This window comes from Ciconia boyciana, chromosome 5 (assembly GCF_034638445.1).
Source record: "Ciconia boyciana chromosome 5, ASM3463844v1, whole genome shotgun sequence".
Classification (NCBI taxonomy): Eukaryota; Metazoa; Chordata; class Aves; order Ciconiiformes; family Ciconiidae; genus Ciconia; species Ciconia boyciana.
In genome coordinates this window covers 68,157,022-68,178,759 of record NC_132938.1, presented here as the reverse complement: position 1 = coordinate 68,178,759, position 21,738 = coordinate 68,157,022, and the positions used below count along the sequence as shown (strand labels likewise).

At 42.2% G+C, this 21,738-nt stretch overlaps 1 protein-coding gene across 7 annotated transcripts in view; it reads right to left on the bottom strand.

The window, feature by feature from the left end:
- NR3C2 (nuclear receptor subfamily 3 group C member 2) overlaps nucleotides 1-21,738 on the bottom strand; it is a 218,701-nt gene that overhangs the window by 34,772 nt on the left and 162,191 nt on the right. For all 7 annotated transcript variants that reach the window (XR_012042663.1, XM_072862470.1, XM_072862471.1 and 4 more), the window contains 2 exons: nucleotides 3,708-4,046; nucleotides 3,151-3,295 (listed from right to left, as the gene is read on the bottom strand). Coding sequence is in view for 6 of the 7 variants with exons in the window: in XM_072862470.1 (XP_072718571.1) it covers nucleotides 3,151-3,295; nucleotides 3,708-4,046 (484 nt within the window). In the remaining variant the exon portion in view is untranslated. The remainder of the gene's footprint in view (nucleotides 1-3,150; nucleotides 3,296-3,707; nucleotides 4,047-21,738) is intronic.

The following is a 21,738-nucleotide window of genomic DNA, read 5'->3' as shown; positions in this document are numbered from 1 at the left end:
ATCAAAGGTACATTTAACAGCTATTAACGACAGAGATCCTCATTTGTTATTCGCCTTGTTTACAGGCCTTCAGAATAAGAAAGAAAACAAGATCATATATCATGGCCTTCCAGAAACTTTACGACTTCCTTTTATTCACAGGAGTTAAGCGTAAACAGAAAATTCATTTAACATAAAACAAAGCAACATAATTCTGCTAATGCCAACCTCTACTTTCACTCTTTTTTTAGCTGTTCATTGAAGAAAATGCTGAACCTTCTGGGGCACCGAGTGCATGCTACTGGCTAGAGACCTTTCTAATTACTTCTTGCGTAGAGATGGAAAATGACCTCTCCAGACACAATATGAAGAAATACCAAGAAAATCTTGGCCAAGTGATAACAAGAACATAACTGTCTCAAGCCAGCAGAAGGAAAAGCCATTTTAAAGCATCTCCCTTTCATTCTGCATCAACTAATGCATGTCCTAAAATGCCAAGGGCAGCAAACCACTCAAAAAGTTGCACACCAAGTGAACCTTAGGGAGGTCTGACAAACCTCATGGCACAGAAATGAAGGCTCATGTTTATAACTACACACCACATTTCCAAGTTCATTGAGTACATTTCCAAGGTACTCAAAAAGTAAAGGTAAGACCAGCCTTCAGCAATTCCAGAGCAAAGCTTCACAGCAGTAGATTTTCACAAACAGGAATATATATTACGTTTTGTGCTTATCTGAATGCTTTCTACGCTGAACTGCATTGGCTGACTTACACAATTCCAGCAATTCACCTCTGAACTTATGTTAAAATTGGGAAAAGGACTGAATCTCTTGAACTTGGAATCACAAAACAATTTAGCCTGAGAGGGACCTCTGGAGGTCTCAAGTCCAACCCCCTGCTTGCAGCAGGGCTAATGTCAAAGTTGAAGCAGGCTGCTCGGGGCTTTCCCAGTCAAGGCTTGGACGTCTTCAAAGACAGATAATCCAGGTTCTCTCTGGGCACCTGCTCTGCTATTTCACCATCTCATGAAATTTCTTCTCCTGCTGCCCAGGAGGTGCTTTGTTGTCCTAGACTTCTGATCGCAGCCTCTCATCCTTCCACTGGGCACCTCCATGAAAAGTCTGACTCGATCTTTTCTGCAACATCTCATCAGGAAGCTGAAGGCTGCAATTAAATTCCCACTGCACCCAGCATGGTCTTCTCCTGGCTGTGTGAGCCCAGCTCCTTCGCTGTCCCAGCCAGCCTCTGACCACCTTGGCCAACCTCCATGGGGCTCTCTGCAGTTTCTCAACAGCTTTCCTGTGCCGGGGAGCCCAAAACTCAGACTCCAAATGCAGTCTCACAACTACCACCCTGAGTGGCAACGTGAGAAACTTGGAACAAATGTCTCCCATGATTCCAATCGAGTATGAAACATGAGCAAAGTGAGAAAAACCCTCTCATTCCAGATATGTGTCCATTACCATTCTGGAGTAAGCACTGAACTCCTACTCTTTTACCTCCAAGGAAATTTCTTGCCCTGATTAGCTACTTTGAAAGCCCCTGTCCCACATCTCGCAGCTCAACACAGCTCCTGGTAATTTATTTTTCTTCTCTTTACAAACACCTGCCTTCTGCTACCTTTGGTAGCTCTGCAATGAGTACATTGTTAAATACGTAGAAGACCTGATCACTATATTACATACATATCTGGTTCTGGATGTTTTTATTTCGCACTCCATGACATTGCACTCCTTTTCCTGACTGGATCCCAACCTCAACCTCAGTATAATTCTGCAGGAACCTACCTTCAAGGCTTGCAGCATAAAACTCACAATTGATCTCGACTTCTGGAAGCTGCTTCTAGCTGCAGTATCAAGAATGCTAGCAATGCACATATACTTTTATTTGCAAGCAGGATTGATTTCCCTGTCCAGTAAATTTTGACCCCCTGACTGACTTTCTTCAGATGAGGGAAAGCTGCTTCTGTGTTTGAAATTTTAGTCTACATTTCCCCAGGAGAACTAAACTCTTTGAAGTTCACATTTTCACTTAGCTTTAGCTACAGGTACTTTTTCTGTGACGATTCTCTAATGTCCAAGTCACAGTGGAGGTGCTTTCAACAAGGAAAATGGCTGACACTACATTTTCAACCACATGCAGTGAATCACCAGTTCCTCCTCTTAAAAAAAACCAACCCAAACCAAACAATCCTCGTTTGATATTGCTCACTGCTTTGAGACCACTCTCATATGCATTAATTATTTAGGAATTCCTAAATCAAAGAAAGACTATTAAGATAGACAGCGACAAAGCATTTTCTCCAAGAAAAACATTTCAGAACGCTTCAGGAGATTGAGCAGTAAGTTATTTTTTGTTTATCCTTTTCCTGTTTTTTTTTTTTTTTTTTTCTTCAAGAGCACCCATATCCTATTGATTATGTCTCATTTTTACCTCTAGAAAAAAAAACCCAACCTTCTGGGATAAGCCTATGATGTGACCCCAGTTTGACTGCCTGTGTATTCACTTAAATTTTGACTTTACTGTCTTGGAATAAACACTAGGCAAATGGAACAGAAATTAAATTATACTCATCAAAAGCAAAGCACTAAAGCACAAACTTAAAATATGAAGGAACACACATACTCAGAAGGAATGGTTCCTTAGTTGATCCTTCTTTTTGTCTGAATGCATCATAAAAGAAGTTATGTTTCATTACAGAAAAAACATTTTGGCTTCTTTCATGGTTGCAAAGAAGGGTAATTAAGACTGTCAAGAAAACACATTGAACAGCTGTATATTGTTAACAAAAGCACCATTATATGACTGCTCTGAAAAAAACTGGCAATTTAAACATTCACATTTCCTAGAAGTTAGATATTTGTCCAAGCTCCAGTAGATACCAAAAAATGTTTTTTTTCTATAAATCTTGGTTGTGTATCAGCCCTATTTCAAGCCAGCAGGATGGTCCTAGTTTGAGCACACATCCACATACATAAGGAGGAGCGGATGGCAGTATCAAAGCTTTGCCAATTGAAAACTGAGTCACTGAAAAAAAACCAAAAACAAACTACTTTTTAAGTTGGAATTAGCTGAAATTTTCTTAGACTGCAGGTATGCCTGAAAACCAAATAAAGATGGAGTAATCCTTCCAGCCTGCACTGAAAAGGACCATTAAGGAATACTTACTCATCAAAGATCAGGTCTGGAGCAAAATAGAGGAACTGGCTGTTTGTATGTTTGTACGATCTCCAACTCAAGGCAAACGATGACAGACACATCCATGAATACTGAATTAAAGTAATTTGGTCCTCGAGAGGCAAGTTTCTAAATCCTAGAGATAAAACCAGAAAATACCCATGAACTACAATGAGCTCTACAAGTGTTGGCGAAACCAGCACTGAATACGTTGCTTATTATTTTTCTAGTATTAACGAACAATAGCAACACTCCCACAAAGTACAATTCTGAAAAAACAAAACTGTAATTTTTCATTCCAGGGACAAAACACGTTTTTTTCTTAAGAGGCTATTATTCAAAATGAAAGCTTTGTAAATATCGATCACAGATATATGAAACAAACATTACATAAATCAAAAAACCCAACAATCTTCTCTCAGATGTTCATCTCACACCCCTGTGTGAGGGTTTTCAACACAGCCCACAGATTAAAGATGCAATTTGTCAAGCAAATAGTTCATTAAGCTAAAAAACCCCACCATTCACCAAATGCCTCGTGGTCCTACCTGGAAGTATCTTTGCCCACTTCACCACCTGAATCATCTGCTTGCCAGCCAGGCGGTTTAAGGTGGAAAGCAGGTACTCTGCTGTGTCTGGCTTCGAACCGTCGTATCCTGCGTACACGATCTCCGGTTCAATGCTTTCAAGGATCTTAACAGGAGAGGGAGTAAGTGCTGGTGAGATAGCAGACATGTGGGGGACAAGTGCTGTGTTTACAGAGGGCTCAGTCACGGGCGCGATGTACGTCGTCCCTTCTTCGGGGCTCTGGGGTGGTGGCTGCTGCCGCTGCTGTGTCTGCTCCTCGTGCATCCCTTTCAATTTCCCCAACTTTTTGGACTTCCGGGCTGTGAAGATGCACAAGAACCAAGTCACTACAGAAAGCCGGAGTAACCTTGACTTTATAGAAAATGGAAACAGAAGTATCATCTCAATGTTGTCAAGTGAAACAGGCGTAGGACCTTAAGAAATACCTCACTGCCTGCAACATTGTTACACAGGAAAAAAAGCCAAAAGACATGTGTAAGCCCATTTTCATTGCTTTACTGAATGTTTTTAGAACTGGATGTTTCTGGAAGTGACAGAATGTCCAATGTCTGTCTCTATACAGACATGCATAAAATATCCTAGTAGTTACTGTGGTCGGTGCCGATTAAACATTTCAGAAGTTTATTTGTTTTGTAGCTTAAATGAATCATCACCTACAAGTCTGCAATTCATGTTCTCCATTGCATTTGGTCATCAACGGAAATCTCCCTGGCAATGCCTAAAACTAGCAGACCCAGAGCCCTCCTAAGCTTTTGAGTCCCAGTGCCCACCCTGGCTGCGCCTCAACCTAAAACACAGTCAATCCATTCTGAACAGCCTAAGCTAGTCAAATCCCTTTGCTCTTGCTGCTTTGATACTTCCATACAGCCTCGCCCCCTTCTCTAGAGTAGTTCTGAAATAACACTAAAAATATTTACCCAGTTAAAGAAAAAACACTGAGCCTCATGTAACACCTTTCTCACTGCTATCAACATTTCTCTAATGATTTGCCTTCTCGTTTTCTTTAATGCTACCCTCCTTACTTTTCTTTACTAAGTATTCTTAGAAGACAGCAACACCAGCGTGCTTCCACTCCTTGCAGAGATGCCAGCCACTCTCTGTAGGTTGCCTTCCCAACTTTGCCATGTGAAGCACAGACACATAAGCAGGCAGAAAGCCTTGCTCCCGCCCCAGCAACATGATCTTGTAGCGTGAGGAAAGAATGGAAAATAAAAAGTAAGACAATTAAGTTAAAAAAACACACACAAAACACCAAAACAAAAGCCCATCACCCCCCTTTTCGTGATAGGAAAACGTAACTAAAATAATCTTTAAAATCAGTAAATAATGAACTAAATTTAAACGTTCACAGCTCTTTCAGAGTAACTTCTCTCAAATACAGTCTTTCTTATCTATCTGTACATAGCTAAAACCCTTGTCTGGACTTTTATCTTCCTGTCTCTTGATTATTGCAACATCCCTTTTGCTGGCATCAGTAAATACAAGCCTATCTCACTCCAACTTAGAATACTACTGCAAACACCCTTCTTAGTCCATGCCCCATCCCAAGTCTATCTCCTCGAGTTTTTTCCCGTCATCAATTCCCCTCCCTATCTTTCCTTAAATATAGTGCCTTTTCTGCAGTTTCAGGATCCTTTCTGGCCAACCTCCATCTCACCCCTCCTCTCTTCTCCATTATCAAAACGTCCACTTCCACTCCAGCTCAGCATGCCACGCCACTGCCTCCTGGGAAGTTTTCAAAGCTTGCTCTATGTGCTTCTTCCTACTCTTCTTATTACAGTGCAGAAAACTCCCCACAAAGATCCACAGAACTACCTCCTTACTCTTCTACAAACCTTAAAACCCACGTTTTAAGAAAACCCTCCTCAACAGCAGAGCTGCTGTTGCCCTGAGACCATTGCTGGCGATAGCAGCCATTAGTGTTTCACTGTTTCCTTGAAATTGGGGCTGCCTTCCCAGAGCCAGCAGCTGCAACTGAGCTCATAGCGCCTGCAAGGCAGGATACAGACGCCCAGGGTTCAGGACAATGCACACCCAAGTGCAACAATAGCCTGTTGTTTCCAACACTTCCTTGCTGGGACAGCACCTTGAACTCTGAGGAGCTGGCTCATCCCAAGATCCAAAAGAAAAGATTATTTGTTAGGGTAAACATGGGACATTGCTATAGAAAACAGTGATGATACCACTCATACACAAGATCTTGAAGGTGCCCAGTCAAACAGGCGCTCCTTGACTATCCTCTTCAAAACCTGAATACAATTCATTACTACTGCAGCACGTATTGCACTGAGCAGTAAGTGCAAAGTCTGAACATCAGTTTGATGTCATTTCCATCACAGAAAGAAGGGTCTTTCTGGCTGATTTCAGCATCAATGTCACTCAGGAGATCTACAGAGAACTTTGTGTAACTTTCATCATTTTTACTTCAGAAAGCTGGACACTATTTCATTAATTCACCTACAGCATGTATGTCTGCCTTCAACAATTTCTTAATTTCTCTATGCCTGCAAACATCCAGACCAAGTGAGGCGGGTTGAATTTTTTAATAAAAGGATTAGATATGCAAATAAAAATGTGCTGGTCCTAATAAAATTTAGTTTAAAATTCTGTTGTTCAACTAGCTACATATACTTAACAAAAACTTCCTAATTACCTGAAGAATTAGCACAGATTACATAGGGAAACACAGGAATTGCTGTCATTTGAGGTTATAAGGAAGAGGGGAGACAAGTATCTGTCAGGAAAGGTTTCACTGCAGCTGATTCTGTCTCAAGACACAGGACAGACAAGAAGACCCTTATAAAAGCCCCTTCCAATCCTACTTCTTACTTTTCTATTATGAAACTCTTAAAGAAGCTCATTCAAACAATGAAGCACAACTGAAGGATTTTTCATCCTCTGCTGCATCAAGTTACACGGATGCTGACATCCATTCTTCAAGATGCAATTTCCATTCCTAGTACCCAAAAAGCCATTTTACAAAGCAGCAGCTGATCAGACATTTTGTTAAACAAGCTTTTTCCTCACTCTGCAAAATAAAACAGAGGGAGTTACAGGCAAAGCAGACAACTCTGACAAATTTAATTCTGAAAAGTAAGGGAAAATGCTGTTGTTCCCCCCCATTTGGTGCACTTGCACCTACATGACAATGTCCTGGTGAAATCACTGTGAGCATTAAGTACAGTTTGCATTTATCTTAGAAAGGCAAAGCTGAACTTACACATTTTTCAACAAAATAAATCCCAAAAGCAAAACAAGGATGGCCAAGTTCAGCAGGATACCTGATGATGAGTAACAGAGCTATTGGCCACTGAAAGAGAGTTTAAAAATAAGCCTGAAGGAATGGATAGAGATTAGCAGTTGCTGTTATTATTCATTAAGTTTTATCAGGCACTATTTTTTTCTGTTATCAAAACAGGACTAAAAATAAAGAACTTTACATATCTTTCATGTTTGCAGAGGCAAAAAAAATGCATTCTGACCATAACTACACCAGAATAAGAAATGTATTGGTTTATCAACTCCATCAAGTATCTAACAACACAGATAACTGATTACGTATTTATTAAGACATAATTTTGTATGTTCTACTCTCTAAGAGTTTTTCATTAAAAGAAAAAAGAAATAACATTCTTCCACGTATAATACTGGCATAAAAACATGTTTTAGTTTCATTTTCTTCCATTATAATGCCTTTAAAATGAAGCTGAGAAAAACATTACTGCTTGACAGTCATGTTTACAGTGAAGAAAACTGTATTTTTCATTTGGCTTCATGCCAGTGCTGTAGCTCAACTGGTTTGGTAACTCCCACAGAAACTAGCAACTAAAGATTAAATACAAACTCTGAGCAGTACATACTCCGAGTCAGTCTTTTGAAGCTGTTTTTCACATTTGCTCTCTAACTGCAATACCAACTATAAAACCAACAAAGCCACCTCTGAGTTTGTGGGTAAAAGCCATGCTCACCAGGACTGTCACATGGAAATATTCAAAAAGTCACAAGCTCTCCATGCAGACCAGGGGATGGGGCACGCATGGGGCATTTCACGTGGCAAAGCTGAAGTCTGAAGCCTATCTGGGGTTAGGCCAAGACTTTCATACAAATGGCTGCACAGCCAGAGACTGTATATTATCTCTAATTGCAGGACTTCTTGCCCCTCCTGTTCAGTGCTATTGCAGACAGGATATCATATTATAATCCTTGTATTTTTAAATCATCTGAGTAGTAGTTGAAGAAAAACAAACAATAGCGAAAGACACACTGCAGATATACCTGAGGTTAACACCTCAAATACCTGACAAGAATTCTGTTGAATAAGTATTTTAGAAGGTCTTGTATGTTGCAATAAAAAGAATGAAAAATAAGGTGAAGCATCTGAAAAGTCACATAAAGTTGGACTTTAAAAAGGCACGTCCAACAGACCTCCTCTGTAGCTCTAACGATAAATTACAGTACAACAGAGGAATAAGGAAGCTGCAAGTCTGACCACAAACAGCAGTCCCTGTTCCTCTGGAAGCAACAGGCAAAGTTTTACCTGGATTTAGGATAAGCAGGCCTGTGTCCAACATGTTCAAAGAAAAGCCTGCAAATTCTGCAAAACCACACGTTGTTCCACGTGCTTGGAAGACCTCAACGAGAGCAGCCCGCAAACACCAGCTTGCTTGTTTATCACCCTCAATGCCAGTCCCACCTGCCTAAAAAGGGACGATGTTATTGCTGCAGAGGCACTGAGGAAGGTTGAGATGCCATATTAAAACCAGTTTAACAGTTTTGAGCACTGTTAAGACTGTAAGGCAAATTAATATCCTTCCCCCCCCTTACTACAGCCTCAGCTTTATGATCTAGCAAAAAGACGGGACTTCATAATTTGAAAACAGCTATTGGCAGGAGACGGGTGAATTCAGATTTGGACAACTGTTTCCTTAGTATTGACCCTTCATCTGTAGGACTCCTGTCACAGAGCCGAAACAGGGAGGCCTGTGATTTCAGGATCGGTAGTTTTCGTGCCATCTGTAAAACGCTGAATAGGCTTCTGGTCATCGCAACAGTGAATGCTACTCTAGGTCAAATAACAGGACATTAACTCGATGTGACCCTATTGTAAATTGTTTTCTGAATACAAATTAATGTGAACATCAGCTACAAATCTATGGCATTCCCAATTTTTAAAGGTGAAGTTTTAGGTTTTAGGTTAGTTACAAGACAGGCAAGCTACCCTACACTCTTTTTAAAAATACCATAGTAAACTTACACATGCTATACAAGTTGGGTCTAGAGGGAGGCTAATCTATACTCCCTTTGTCCCCAGGGAATATACACAAATTAAGTTATGGACTCCACACAGCCACACATCTGATAACTATTTTTCATAGGCTCAAACTTAATAATTTTCATCAACATTATTGTTAAAAAAAAGGGATCAAAAAATGCCAAAGAATAAAATGCTATCAATAGTAGATAAAAACCCATAAATGTTATGATTTAACTCAGCAGTTTTATAACAGAGTAATATCTTGTTTGCAGAATTGTATCAGTGTTCAAATTTAGCAAATGAACAATCTAAAATGCTCTGCAAATTCATGCTGGCATCCAGTGCTTTAAAGCAAAATCTGAAGTTCAGAAAATTATCCATAGTTCTACGGAGAGTAAATTACAAGACTTGCAATGATAAGCCCCTGGAATCAGTTGTTTTGTTTTTTAAAAGATGATATTCAGAGCTTGCCTCCTGTCTCTCAAAAAGTAATTATTTGCATAGCTAAAGACATGATATAGACAACTAAGAGCTTTATTTATCACATGTGTAAAGCTCTGCCAGAGCCAGGACCAAACTAATCCTGACCCAACAGATAGTTATTCTATCCATGCTGCAGAACATATTTGAATCAGTAAGTGATATCAAAAGCACATTATAAGGACATATGCTACCTCTAGCGTAAAGCAGAGAACATCAGCGGAAGGAAAGGGGAAACCAAAATGGACACAGCACAGAACACAGAAAGCGATAGAGGTTTAAAAGAAGAGGTAAAGGATAAGAAGAGAAAGTGGCAATTTGAGTAAATACATGTAAAAGACAAAGGGGAAAAAAAAAAATCACAATATGCACTTCAAACAAGGTATAATTTGGGATTATTTCAAAGGATGTACAGTACTACCAGTGATCTAGGCATTCTGAGGGTAGACAATACGCTGCAAAACAAACACACTCTGATCACCTTTAACTGTGCTGGCTCTGTACACCATGCCAGCGTACACCTGCATTTCAAATACCTGAGCTCCTCCATCCAGGTCCCAACCTCACCGCTCGTGCTCTGCACCTGAGCTACAACCACCACCTCCTTCCCAACCTCAACAGCTGTCAGCTTTACCCCTTCCACCCTACACGAAATGCTTGAGGGCTTTCCCGCACACCTCTCCACTGCCGCCTGCCTCTCCTTTCCAAAAGCAACCTATAGCACCTTGCTGCACCACAGTCACCAAAGGATCAAGTTGCCAATTCTCCCCTTGAGGCAGCCGTAACAGTCTTTGGGTAGACTCTCCTCTGAGCCCTCACCAAGCATACACACTTCGTCGCTTGCTTCCACCTTTGTGTAGATAAATGCTCCCTCAAAATGCCGCTTTTTCCTCCTCTGAATCTTTTCATCATGTTTGCCTGGTGCCTTTCCCTCACTTACTTCAGTGAGCTGACATCTGTTCTCATTAGCTATTTTACTGCTACCACAAATAGTGTTTCCCTTCCCCCAAATCTGTTGTATCTTGACATATATGAAAATTTTGAGCTATCTTGGTACAGACATTTTTTCACTTAAGTGTCTAGCACAATGGGTATGAGATTTTGCTGAGAAATTTCTAGATAATAATACAGACATCTTATATATATACACACACATATGCACGCAAATGCATGGAATAAAGTGAAAAGCAGTAATGCAAACAAGATCTTACAGCATCATCCCATTTGCTCTACAAAGTGCATTCAGGCATGCACCCTTTATTCTTCAGGAAACAAAGAAGGGAACAACCCAGACAAGACCCTAAAGCTTCCATAAACCCACTACCCACTTTGGGAAGCAAACTACTGCTTTTCACGTAGAGCTGCGGTAGATGAAGAACCTCTAAATGTGAACCTGAGCGTTGTCCCATGCGTAAGAGGAAGGGCCAGGTACAAATCTGGGAGACACATGGACAAGTGGATGAGTCACTGGTTTGACTGGATAGACCAAGGGAGGAAGCAAATGAAAAGCAACCACTGAAGCAGGGGACAAGTTGTACAGGGACTTAAAAGGAGAGCACAAGATTACTTTATCATGTAAGACACTACCAAAAGGACTTTGCTCTTACAAAGCAGTGGCCTTTCAAGGGTGATTTCTGCAGTGGCATTTGGGATATGCTGAAGAGACCAAGTAGTTTGTCTAAATATACAAAGAAAGGAAGACTGCAGCTGGTGAGGAAGAAAATAAAGGTCCTGCCTTCACATAGCAAAATAAATTTTAAAATCTGTTTCTGACAGCTGTGACCCAGAGGAGATACAAAGTGATAGAAAATGGTATCACTTCCTGTGAGCCTGAGGAATCAGTATAGTTTAATTAACAAAGCAATGAAAATTTCCTAATTTCTTATCCTCCACCAGCAGAAGCAAGGTTTTACCGGAGAATAAGCTCAAAGTCAATGATTGAATTCAGGAGAATGAAATGGTAGGCATAACTGAAATAATGACATAGTTTGGCATTGCCAACATCATTCACAACTGCTTACTAATTAATAAGTAACACTTTAATCTGACAGGATTGGACAGCTTAAAGACAAGGAACAAACGTGCATGAAGGCTGATCTATGGGTATGTCACATTTTATTTGCCTTCAGTCAGACCCTGCAAAGATCCAGGCACATCCATAAACGTGATTATTGTTCTTGGTTCACATTCAGTATACCAAAAAGGGAGGTACAGCACAGATGAAAGAAACAGCTTCTAATGCACGTTTTAATCTACATAATTGTACACTATTTTCACTGTGTTCATTTAAACATATTTTGGTTCTTTATTCTAGTTGGACTTAAACTACTAATAAAACTGACTATAACTAGGTAAATATTTCCTGCTTATTACTTTGCTTACTCATACGACAATTTCAAAAGTGTTTGCATTTTGTTTTGTTTGGAACAGATTCTAATATACAATGCAGTACAATGCTGCTCCAGTACAGCATTGTAAAGCACAGAAACAATATATGTGAAGCAGTTTGTCCTCTTGCTTTGAGCAGGATCAACTATACTTCGCCTAACCCAGTATGTTATTAGTCTCCAATAAAGGGAATTCTGCAATATCCCCCATCTTCCTCCAACATCTAACCACTCAGTTTTCCCCCAACAACTCCAATGTTGCATCACTTTTTCTGCAGTAAAGTTGATTTCTCTTCATCATTACCCCAGTGGCCATAAAGAACAACTTATCATTCCCTCTTTTACACCACTTTTTGTATTGAAAGACTGGTATCACGGCCTTCTTAATATGTTTCTCTCTTCTAAACTAAAATAAATTGAGTTTCTTCAACTCTTACTTACAGATTTATGTTTTTTTCTAAGCTTCTTATTATGCTTGTTCTTATTTGGGCGGTCTCTAGTCTGTATACAGCTTTCTTCAGACACACAATATGAAATTTCAGGAAGCAAGATTCAGTTTAGATGTTAAAAAAACCTTTCTAAATGTAAAGGTCTGTGAAAAACTGGAATAGGTTATCAACAGACACAGCAGAGACTTCCACACTGGAGATCTTCAAGAAGAGATGAGAGACGTGTCTAGCAGGATGGACACTGGTACCGCTAATCTCACCAACCGGCACAGGAATGTAGGTGACAATTTCATAAGGTTGCCCCATCCAGACACCCTGACCAGCAGTGCTGAAAACCAGACACAATCATCAGGTCCACACTTGCCAGCTCTGACAAGAACAGGATAATGCCGTAGTATCAAATGAGACTTGCCTATTTTTGCAACCATTTTACATCGCTGACTCTAAATTTAACATACAATCATCATGTAACTGTGCTTCTTTCTTCACTGCAGTCGCTAAACAGTTGCTCTCAGGTATTTCATTCTTGCGTACCTCAACATAACCCTCTGCACTTTACTGAAAATGGTATCGTGTTCGTTTCAGACACTAGAACTGAAGATGCTTTTGAATTCCGATTCTGGCGACAGAGGAGAATTTCCAAATCTGTAGATTTACGGATTTACTCTCTACTTTTTTTATGCAAGTAATTAGTAAAACTGTAGACCCAGAACTGACGCTCAACGGGACCCTACTTCAGATGCCCTTCTAGTGTGACAGCAAACCACTCACAGCTACTTTTGGAGATTGCTATTTCAAGTAATTATGCACCCACTTAATGAGAAATCTTATTATATTTTAATGAGAATTCTGCATTTCCTTCTGCTTATACTTACGGCTGGAGATACTGAGCAGTGAAATACAAACACCTACAGGGAGGTGGCACCTCACGACAGCACTTGCACACATCTCATGGAACAGACGCGGTTCCTCTGCAGTGCACTGGCTTTTCCACACAGGATTCAGGACTGTGAATCCATAGCCATGGAGATCTGCTCGCAGGGGTGGCCTTTGTAGCACAGATAAAAGAAGCAGCCTTGCAACGATGGCAGAGAAGCCATCACAGTTGCCTCAGAAAAACTAAGGTGAAAGCCCAGACCAAATGTTGCCTATTTTGAGGTCTGACTCAATGATGAAGCTCAGGTTACCTACTTGTCTGATGAATGGGACAGTGATGTCCACAGCAATCGAGAAGGGAAGGCACTGGGGAAGGTTTGGGTAAGAGACAGAGGGAATTAATCAATTTTTTAGCCGTGCCGAGCTTCAGGCTATGCATTCGTGAATAGCTAGCGGACAAAAGTGACAAAAGAAAGCTGAGTTCCAAAGTGCATTTTACAGGAATATTTAGGTTGTCAGGGAAAATGTCTAACACATTTGCTTGTTTCTCAGCAATCCTCAAAGTGATAATTAATTGAAAAATAACAGTTTCATAGGGGTACTCCTCCCCGTGTGGGAACAACTTTTACCAAATGCCAATTAGTGGTTTCCTGTTAAAATCAAATCAAGCTGTTTTTGATAAAGCTTTTTAATGAGAAATGGCTAAAGTATGAACATTTCCCCCACATATATTTCATATAAAATCCCAAACTGACATAATACAGTCTCACAGCTAACATTTTTGGTATATAAAACTCCCTCTTGTACTTCTTCATTAATTTCAAAAGAAATGTATTTATTAAATATTTAAATCATCCAATAAACAAAGCCTTAAAAAAAGCTTACAAAATAAAATTATAATGTTGATGAAAGCCAATCTTAATCAGTCCTTTTCAGATGCTTCCAAACCTCATATTTTACTGATTATTTATTCATTCTTCAAATGTATGGCAAATTCAATGATTTTTGAGCTAAGCATTGTCTATTAAATGCATCAGCAGTTTTGACTATTCAAATAGATTTAAAGACCAGCAGTAAAATACCAACAATGAACGCAAAGAGGTCACCTACAATTCCAGTATTCGTCACCTACAACTCTAAGACACCTGCAGCAATGAAACATCAGCAGCTTGAACTGCTAGCATTGGTAATAATTTGGTTAAAAACAAAGTTAGGGAAACTTTGGAGAACAGATTTTGAAATCTTCCACTGTACCAGACTGAATGCTCTTGGCTATGATCACTGGTTTCTGCCTTGTGCCAAGCGACAACCTTCCTCCCAAGACACCCATTCCCATCCAACCTTCTGCAGGCATTCCTCGTCCAAGTCTTCTCTCTTGCTTTTATTTGGGTTGATACCCAATGCTAAGTCTGTTCCATGATTTATGCGCCCTTCATCCTGATCATAACACTAAGCCATCTTGAATGCCCCAATACAGTCCTGTAGACATTTACTGCGTGTGGAATTTCCTCTTCGTATTTACATTGGAGACACAGGTACTCAACAAACTCTTCAGAGTTTTTCAAAAGCATCGATAAGCAAACTCTGCCGCAGCACCTCTCATCCTGTATCTTGAGTGCTCACGCTTCCACTCCATGCTACAGTGTGCGCCATGCTTTAAATGCTTCATTTTTGTTCTTGCACTACCACTACTGGAACTCAGCTTGGTAAGCGCTGCACTTCCCTCTACAGTCTTTCTGCTTAGGTCGTAATGTACCACATCCCCATTTGTATTTTTCCCAAGTAACAAAAATTTTGAGATACTTTGTCTCCTCACCTGTACAATTTCCATATCCCCAGTTTTTATCAACTCAGATTTCTCTCAAATGACCTTATTTCTAATACATTCAATGCTGCTTGTCTGTCCCTCATCTTCTAGAAATCATCCACCCTGCTTCCCGGAACAGCAACGCTATCTGTGAAATACAAGCTGGCTGTTTATCTTCTGCAGTCGTCTCAGCCATATTTTTCACCATCCAGTTCATGATTAGTCATTAAAAAAAAAAAAGAATATAACCATGTTAATCTCCTGCTTTAATAAATCACCCTGAACATTAGTGAAACACCCTGTATGATATTAACCACCTTTACAGGGAAAATGCAACTCTGCAATATTACCCACATGTATGATCTGAATCATGAAACCGAGTATCTCTTTGCGACTGACAGCGTGGCACATTTCTAAATTCTCCTGAAGTTGAAGTAGTTGTGTATGAAATGCCAGTAATGACTAAAATTGACACATGCCTCTCTAAGAGGATGTCTAAATGACATGCCTGAATGTGCTTGGTCCATGTGTAGACAGGCCCAGAAGCCACACGCAAATTTCCTCAGCTCTTTCTTTCCAGTGTGACAACTGCATGGTTTTGAGGGCAGGAGAGTTGCCCCACGTCAGTATCTTCTCTACTCCCTACTAACAAATCCCCTTCCTGTCCATTTGGGGTGGACTGGTCTTGTGAGCTCAGGTTCTACAGTATTCCTCCTCTTGCACCTTCTGCAGGGATATTATGCAGGGAAGATGATTTCCATTACTAAAACGTTACAGCATTGGGGGAAATGTGAAAACTGATGGGAGAGAACCACAAAAGCAAACAAATCACCAGCACCAATTTGCAGGAAGATGTGTGGTACTGGGTGGCTCAGGAACACTCCAACCGGTGCCTTCACCTTGCCTTCCTCTTTGTTAAACCTTCTTGCCTGTTGTGTATTTCTAAGGCTTAAATGTGCTCAACGTTCCCTTCATAACCTGCTGTGGATCGTTCTTTCTACTAATATCGAACTCCGAAGTCGGCTTTTTGAGCCAGGTATCCTTGCCACTTCTCACACTTATTTTAGCAAAACACAGGCACTAAAAATGGAAAGGCATGCCCTTGGGAATTGGTGGGGAAAAAACCAGGAAACAAGATTCAAAACAAAATACAAGTTACTAAGGTAATTCTGAAGCAAAGTACTTCAGAATTCCTCTCTGAGAGGACAAGGGGAAAGAACAACAGATTCACATGCTAAGGCACAATCTGTGATTGAATACATTTTCCTTGTGACATTAGTGCAGTAAACCACAGCTCTAGAGTCAATTTAAAACCTGTGAAGTGCCAAAGTAGCAGACAATCAAAAAAGCAACACAATGTCAGAAGAAAGAGCACATGACTTGCATAGTCTTAGCATCATTGCTTCCTCAAAACATACTGTCACATAGAGGACAGACATACAGAATAGCTCATTCAATTAAGATCGGTCATGTCAAAATCTAAAAAGTCTTTTTGTACATGGAAATAACATTTTTGTATTTTTTTTTTATTTGCACACAAATTACCTAATATTAATCACAGTCTGGAAGAGACCTGGGACAGTCACACAATCCATCCTCTTGCTCAGACCAGAGCCAACTGCACCCTCATCACTTCTGACAAATGTTTGTCTTACCTGATTTTTAAGATGCCCAATGACAGACTCCACATCTTCCCCAGACCATCTATTCCAGTGCTTCCCTGGCCTTACGGTAACAGACACTTTTCCATTTCCTCACTTGCATCTTCCTTGCTGCTCATTACTTCTTGTCCTGCTTTTCACAGACATGGAAAGCAGATAATCTCCTTTTTCTCTTTACCAATGCTTGTTGCTAAAGTAACACTTGTTGCCCCTCTCTTCAACTTTCCCTCCAGCCTTTTTTTGGACTAAACAATACCAAATAATTCAATCTGTCGCCACCAGTCAATTAAAGACTGCTAATCACTCTCATTGCCCTACTCCAGGCTCTTCCAAATTGGTCCACAGCACACTTACAGGCATCAGATGAGGGTTTTAACGAAAACCACTATCCAGCATGCCAAGGTTGTGTCAGGCCTGGCAAGTTAAATCTTCACGCCCTCTTACTCAGGTGGAAACTCTCTGAAGCAATGGCTCGGCAGAAGCTAAAAGGACAAGTTCCTCCTACTCCTACAGCTTCTTGCAGTGATGGGGAAGTGAGTAATGGAAACGCACCACCACAGACCACAGGGGGAGGTTTCAGAAGGGCTCTGGTGATAACCAGCAGCTCTGGAAAGAGGAACGGGAGACACAGGCATGCTTTCATAGCAGGAACTATACTTTTACTGTGGGGAAGAGTAAAACGGATATGGACTTAGAGCACTGTGGAAGGAAGCATGATAATTTGGTAATTCAGGAAAAAACAAAACATCACCAAGAGCTGCGTGTAACGAATTTCAGAAATGCTGAAGCACTCTGGTCTGCTCCAGCATGATGAGACAAAGCAATGAACAGAGGTGTTATGGGCTTGCTTGCTTTTATGCATCTGTATGAGCAACAAAGATAAACAGTAATTCATTTCAGGATCCTTAGGAAAATGGGTTGTTAAATTTAAGTGCCCTACAAGACAGAGAAGTTGTGTACCGGGGCACAGGGGAAAAAGGGGGGTCAGCCTTGGTCCTGGGGAGTCAAGAGGCCACAAACATCATCCACCCTGGGAGCATCCTGGAGGTGAAAGCTGGAGCCCTGACAACAGACAGAACAGCTTAAAAGCTCATGGGCACTGCACAGGGGATCCATGCAAGTCAGCCAGAAAATGCCTGGCAGAAGGCATCACAGAATCATAGAATCGTTTATGTTGGAAAAGACCTTTAAGATCATCGAGTCCAACCATTAACCTAGCACTGCCAAGACCACCACTATACCATGTCCCTAAGCACCTCATCCAAACGTCTTTTAAATACCTCCAGAGATGGTGACTTAACCACTTCCCTGGGCAGTCTGTTCCAATGCTTGACAACCCTTCTGCTGAAGACATTTTCCCTAATATCCAACCTAAACCTCCCCTGGTGCAACTTGAGGCCATTTCCTCTCATCCTATCACTTGTTACTCAGGAAAAGAGACTGCCCCCCACCTCTCTATAACCTCCTTTCAGGTAGTTGTAGAGAGCAATAAGGTCTCCCCTCAGCCTCCTTTTCTCCAGGCTAAACAACCCCAGTTCCCTCAGCCGCTCCTCATCAGACTTGTGCTCCAGACCCTTCACCAGCTTCGTTGCCCTTCTCTGGACATGCTCCAGCACCTCAATGTCTCTCTTGTAGTGAGGGGCCCAACACTGAACACAGTATTCGAGGTACAGCCTCACCAGTGCCAAGTACAGGGGCACGATCACTTCCCTAGTCCTGCTGGCCACACTATTTCTGATACAAGCCAGGATGCCATTGGCTTTCTTGGCCACCTGGGCACACTGCTGGCTCATATTCAGCTGGCTGTCAACCAACACCCCCAGGTCCTTCTCCGCCGGGCAGCTTTCCAGCCACTCTTCCCCAAGCCTGTAGCGTTGCATGGGGTTGCTGTGGCCCAAGTGCAGGACCTTGCACTTGGCCTTGTTGAACCTCATACAATTGGCCCCAGCCCATCGATCCAGCCTGTCCAGGTCCCTCTGCAGAGCCTTCCTACCCTCAAGCAGATCAACACTCCTGCACAACTTGATGTCATCTGCAAACTTACTGAGGGTGCACTCGATCCCCTCATCCAGATCATTGATAAAGATATTAAACAGAACTGGCCCCAACACAGAGCCCTGGGGGACACCACTTGTGGCTGTCCGCCAACTGGGTTTAACTCCATCCACCACCACTCTTTGGGCCCGGCCATCCAGCCAGTTTTGTACCCAGCAAAGCATGCACCCATCCAAGCCATGAGCAGCCAGTTTCTCCAGGAGAATGCTGTGGGAAAAGGTGTCAAAGGCTTTACTGAAGTCCAGATAGACAACATTCACAGCCCTTCCCTCATCCACTAAGCGGGTCACCTTGTCATAGAAGGAGATCAGGTTGGTCAAGCAGGACCTGCCTTTCATAAACCCATGCTGGCTGGGCCTGATCACCTGGTTGTCCTGCACGTGCCGTGTGATGACACTCAAGATGATCTGCTCCATAACCTTCCCTGGCAGCGAGGTCAGACTGACAGGCCTGAAGTTCCCCTGATCCTCCTTCCAGCCTTTGTTGTAGATGGGTGTCACATTTGCTAACTTCCAGTCAACTGGGACCTCCCTGGTTAGCCAGGACTGCTGGTAAATGATGGAATTTGGTGAGCACTTCTGCCAGCTCCCTCAGTACCCTTGGATGGATCCCATCTGGCCTCATAGACTTGTGTGCATCTAAGTGGTGCAGCAGGTCACTAACCATTTCCCCTTGGATTATGGGGGCTCCATTCTGCTCCCTGTCCCTGTCTTCCAGCTCAGGGCGCTGGGTACCCTGAGAACAACTGGTCTTACTATTAAAGACTGAGGCAAAGAAGGCATTAAGTACCTCAGCCTTTTCCTCATCCTTTGTCACTATGTTTCCCCCCGCATCCCGTAAAGGATGGAGATTCTCCTTAGCCCTCCTTTTGTTGCTAATTTATTTACAGAAACATTTTTCATTGTCTTTTACAGCAGTAGCCAGATTAAGTTCAGGCTGGGCTTTGGCCCTTCTAATTTTCTCCCTGCGTAACCTCATGACATCTTTGTAGCCCTCCTGAGTTGCCTGCCCCTTCTTCCAAAGGTCATAAACTCGTCTTTTTTTCCTGAGTTCCAGCCAAACCTCTCTGTTCAGACAGGCTGGTCGTCTTCCCCGCCGGCTCGTCTTTCGGCACATGGGGATGGCCTGCTCCTGCGCCTTTAAGATTTCCTTCTTGAAGAATGTCCAGCCTTCCTGGACTCCTTTGCCCATTAGGGCTGCCTCCCAAGGGACTCTGTCAACCAGGGTCCTAAACAGGCCAAGGTCTGCCCTCTGGAAGTCCAAGGTGGCAGTTCCGCTGACTGCCCTCCTTACTTCTCCAAGAATCAAAAACTCTTCATTTTGTGATCGCTATGCCCAAAACAGCCTCCAACCATCGCATGGCTCACAAGTCCTTCTCTGTTGGTGAACAAGAGGTCCAGCGGGGCACCTTCCCTAGTTGGCTCACTCACCAGCTGTGTCAGGAAGTTATCTGCCACACACTCCAGGAACCTCCTAGACTGTTTCCTCTCTGCTGTATTGTATTTCCAGCAGACATCTGGTAGGTTGAAGTCCCCCACGAGAACAAGGGTTAGCGATTGTGAGACTTCTCCCAGCTGCTTATAGAATATTTAGTCTGCCTCTTCGTCCTGGCTGGGTGGTCTGTAACAGACTCCCACCATGATATCTGCCTTGTTGGCCTTCCCCCTGATTCTTACCCATAAACACTGAACCCTATCGTCAACCCTTGCATCCAAGCAAGAGCCACTGCTGTGCTTCAGTCATATCGCCTAACAACAGCACAATGGTGGGAGATTTTTTTGCACCTCTCCTGGGAGGACCTAAGCCTTCCTCTCAGAAAGCTGTGATCACCCCTCTCCATTTTGTATTTTGAACCAAAGCAAGACATCACGTATAGAATACAAACTGCTAAGGAAAGAGCAACCTCTGCGCCTGTACAGCGAGTGCTGCATACTGCTGAAATCAGACAAAACCCCATAGAGCCTGCATGCACAGGGCTGCCACGTGACACGAGGCAGGCTGGGACATGTACTCCCAGCAGGAGCCCAGAAGAGTTGTAGCTCCTTTGTGAGACCAGCAACCAAGGGTGTTATGCCATGAATGGTACGATGGAGCATCCAGCAGATAAAACAGGGAAGTCTGGAGCTCAGCAGAGCCATGCCAAAAGCCTGAAAGGCTGTTCCGGGAGGAAAGACAAACGTTGCTGGCAGCTGGGCACTTGTCAGAAGGCAGAGCTGAAACCAGCAAAACTTGAAAAAACAAAGGACGACTGAGAATGTGAACTTGATTATCAGTTTGATCAAGGATTGCTGGATGCGAGCTGTGTGCTTTTGGACTACTGCAGTGCGTCTTCTTGAGCTGCCTTCACATAGGAAATAAAATCATCAGCAAAATGCAAAGTACAAGGACATGCTTTCAATACTGTTTTTTAATTGATGCCTGAGAGATTACTCTGACATTACCAGCCCTCTTCAAAACTCTGCATTTTAAACCATCATTCCCAAATCGTTTCTTAATAGTTGTGGCAAGTGACTGTTCCGATAGTTATCTACAATATTCTTGAGGATGGTTCAAGTTGAAAAGTTAGAGGGTCACATCGAGAGCAAGGCAAGAGCAGTATCTCGTAACATGGAGGAAGACAGACACAAAAGTAGGAAAAGTTCATGCTGAACAAATTGGTTCCTACAAGATCCAAAACAGCAGGACTGACTCTTTTTTTTTTTTTTTTTTAAATATACATTCACAAGGTGTGGGGTGGTGGTGCAGCAACAGCAGCGCCTTAAGAACAACTGACCCTTACTCAGGCAGAAGGATGTCCTCTTCTGAAGAGTCACCAACACGGACTCCATGCAGCAACACGAATTTCCCTGACGATCCCTCTTATGAGTACACCCACGAGACAATTTGGGAGACCCAACATAATCACAGCACAAGGTAGCATGGTTGCAGGCTACATCTTAAGGTTACATTACTCACTTGGGCTCAATACCCTGTACATGCAAATAAAAGTAGGTGAATCAGTGCTTCACTTCTCTGCTAAGAG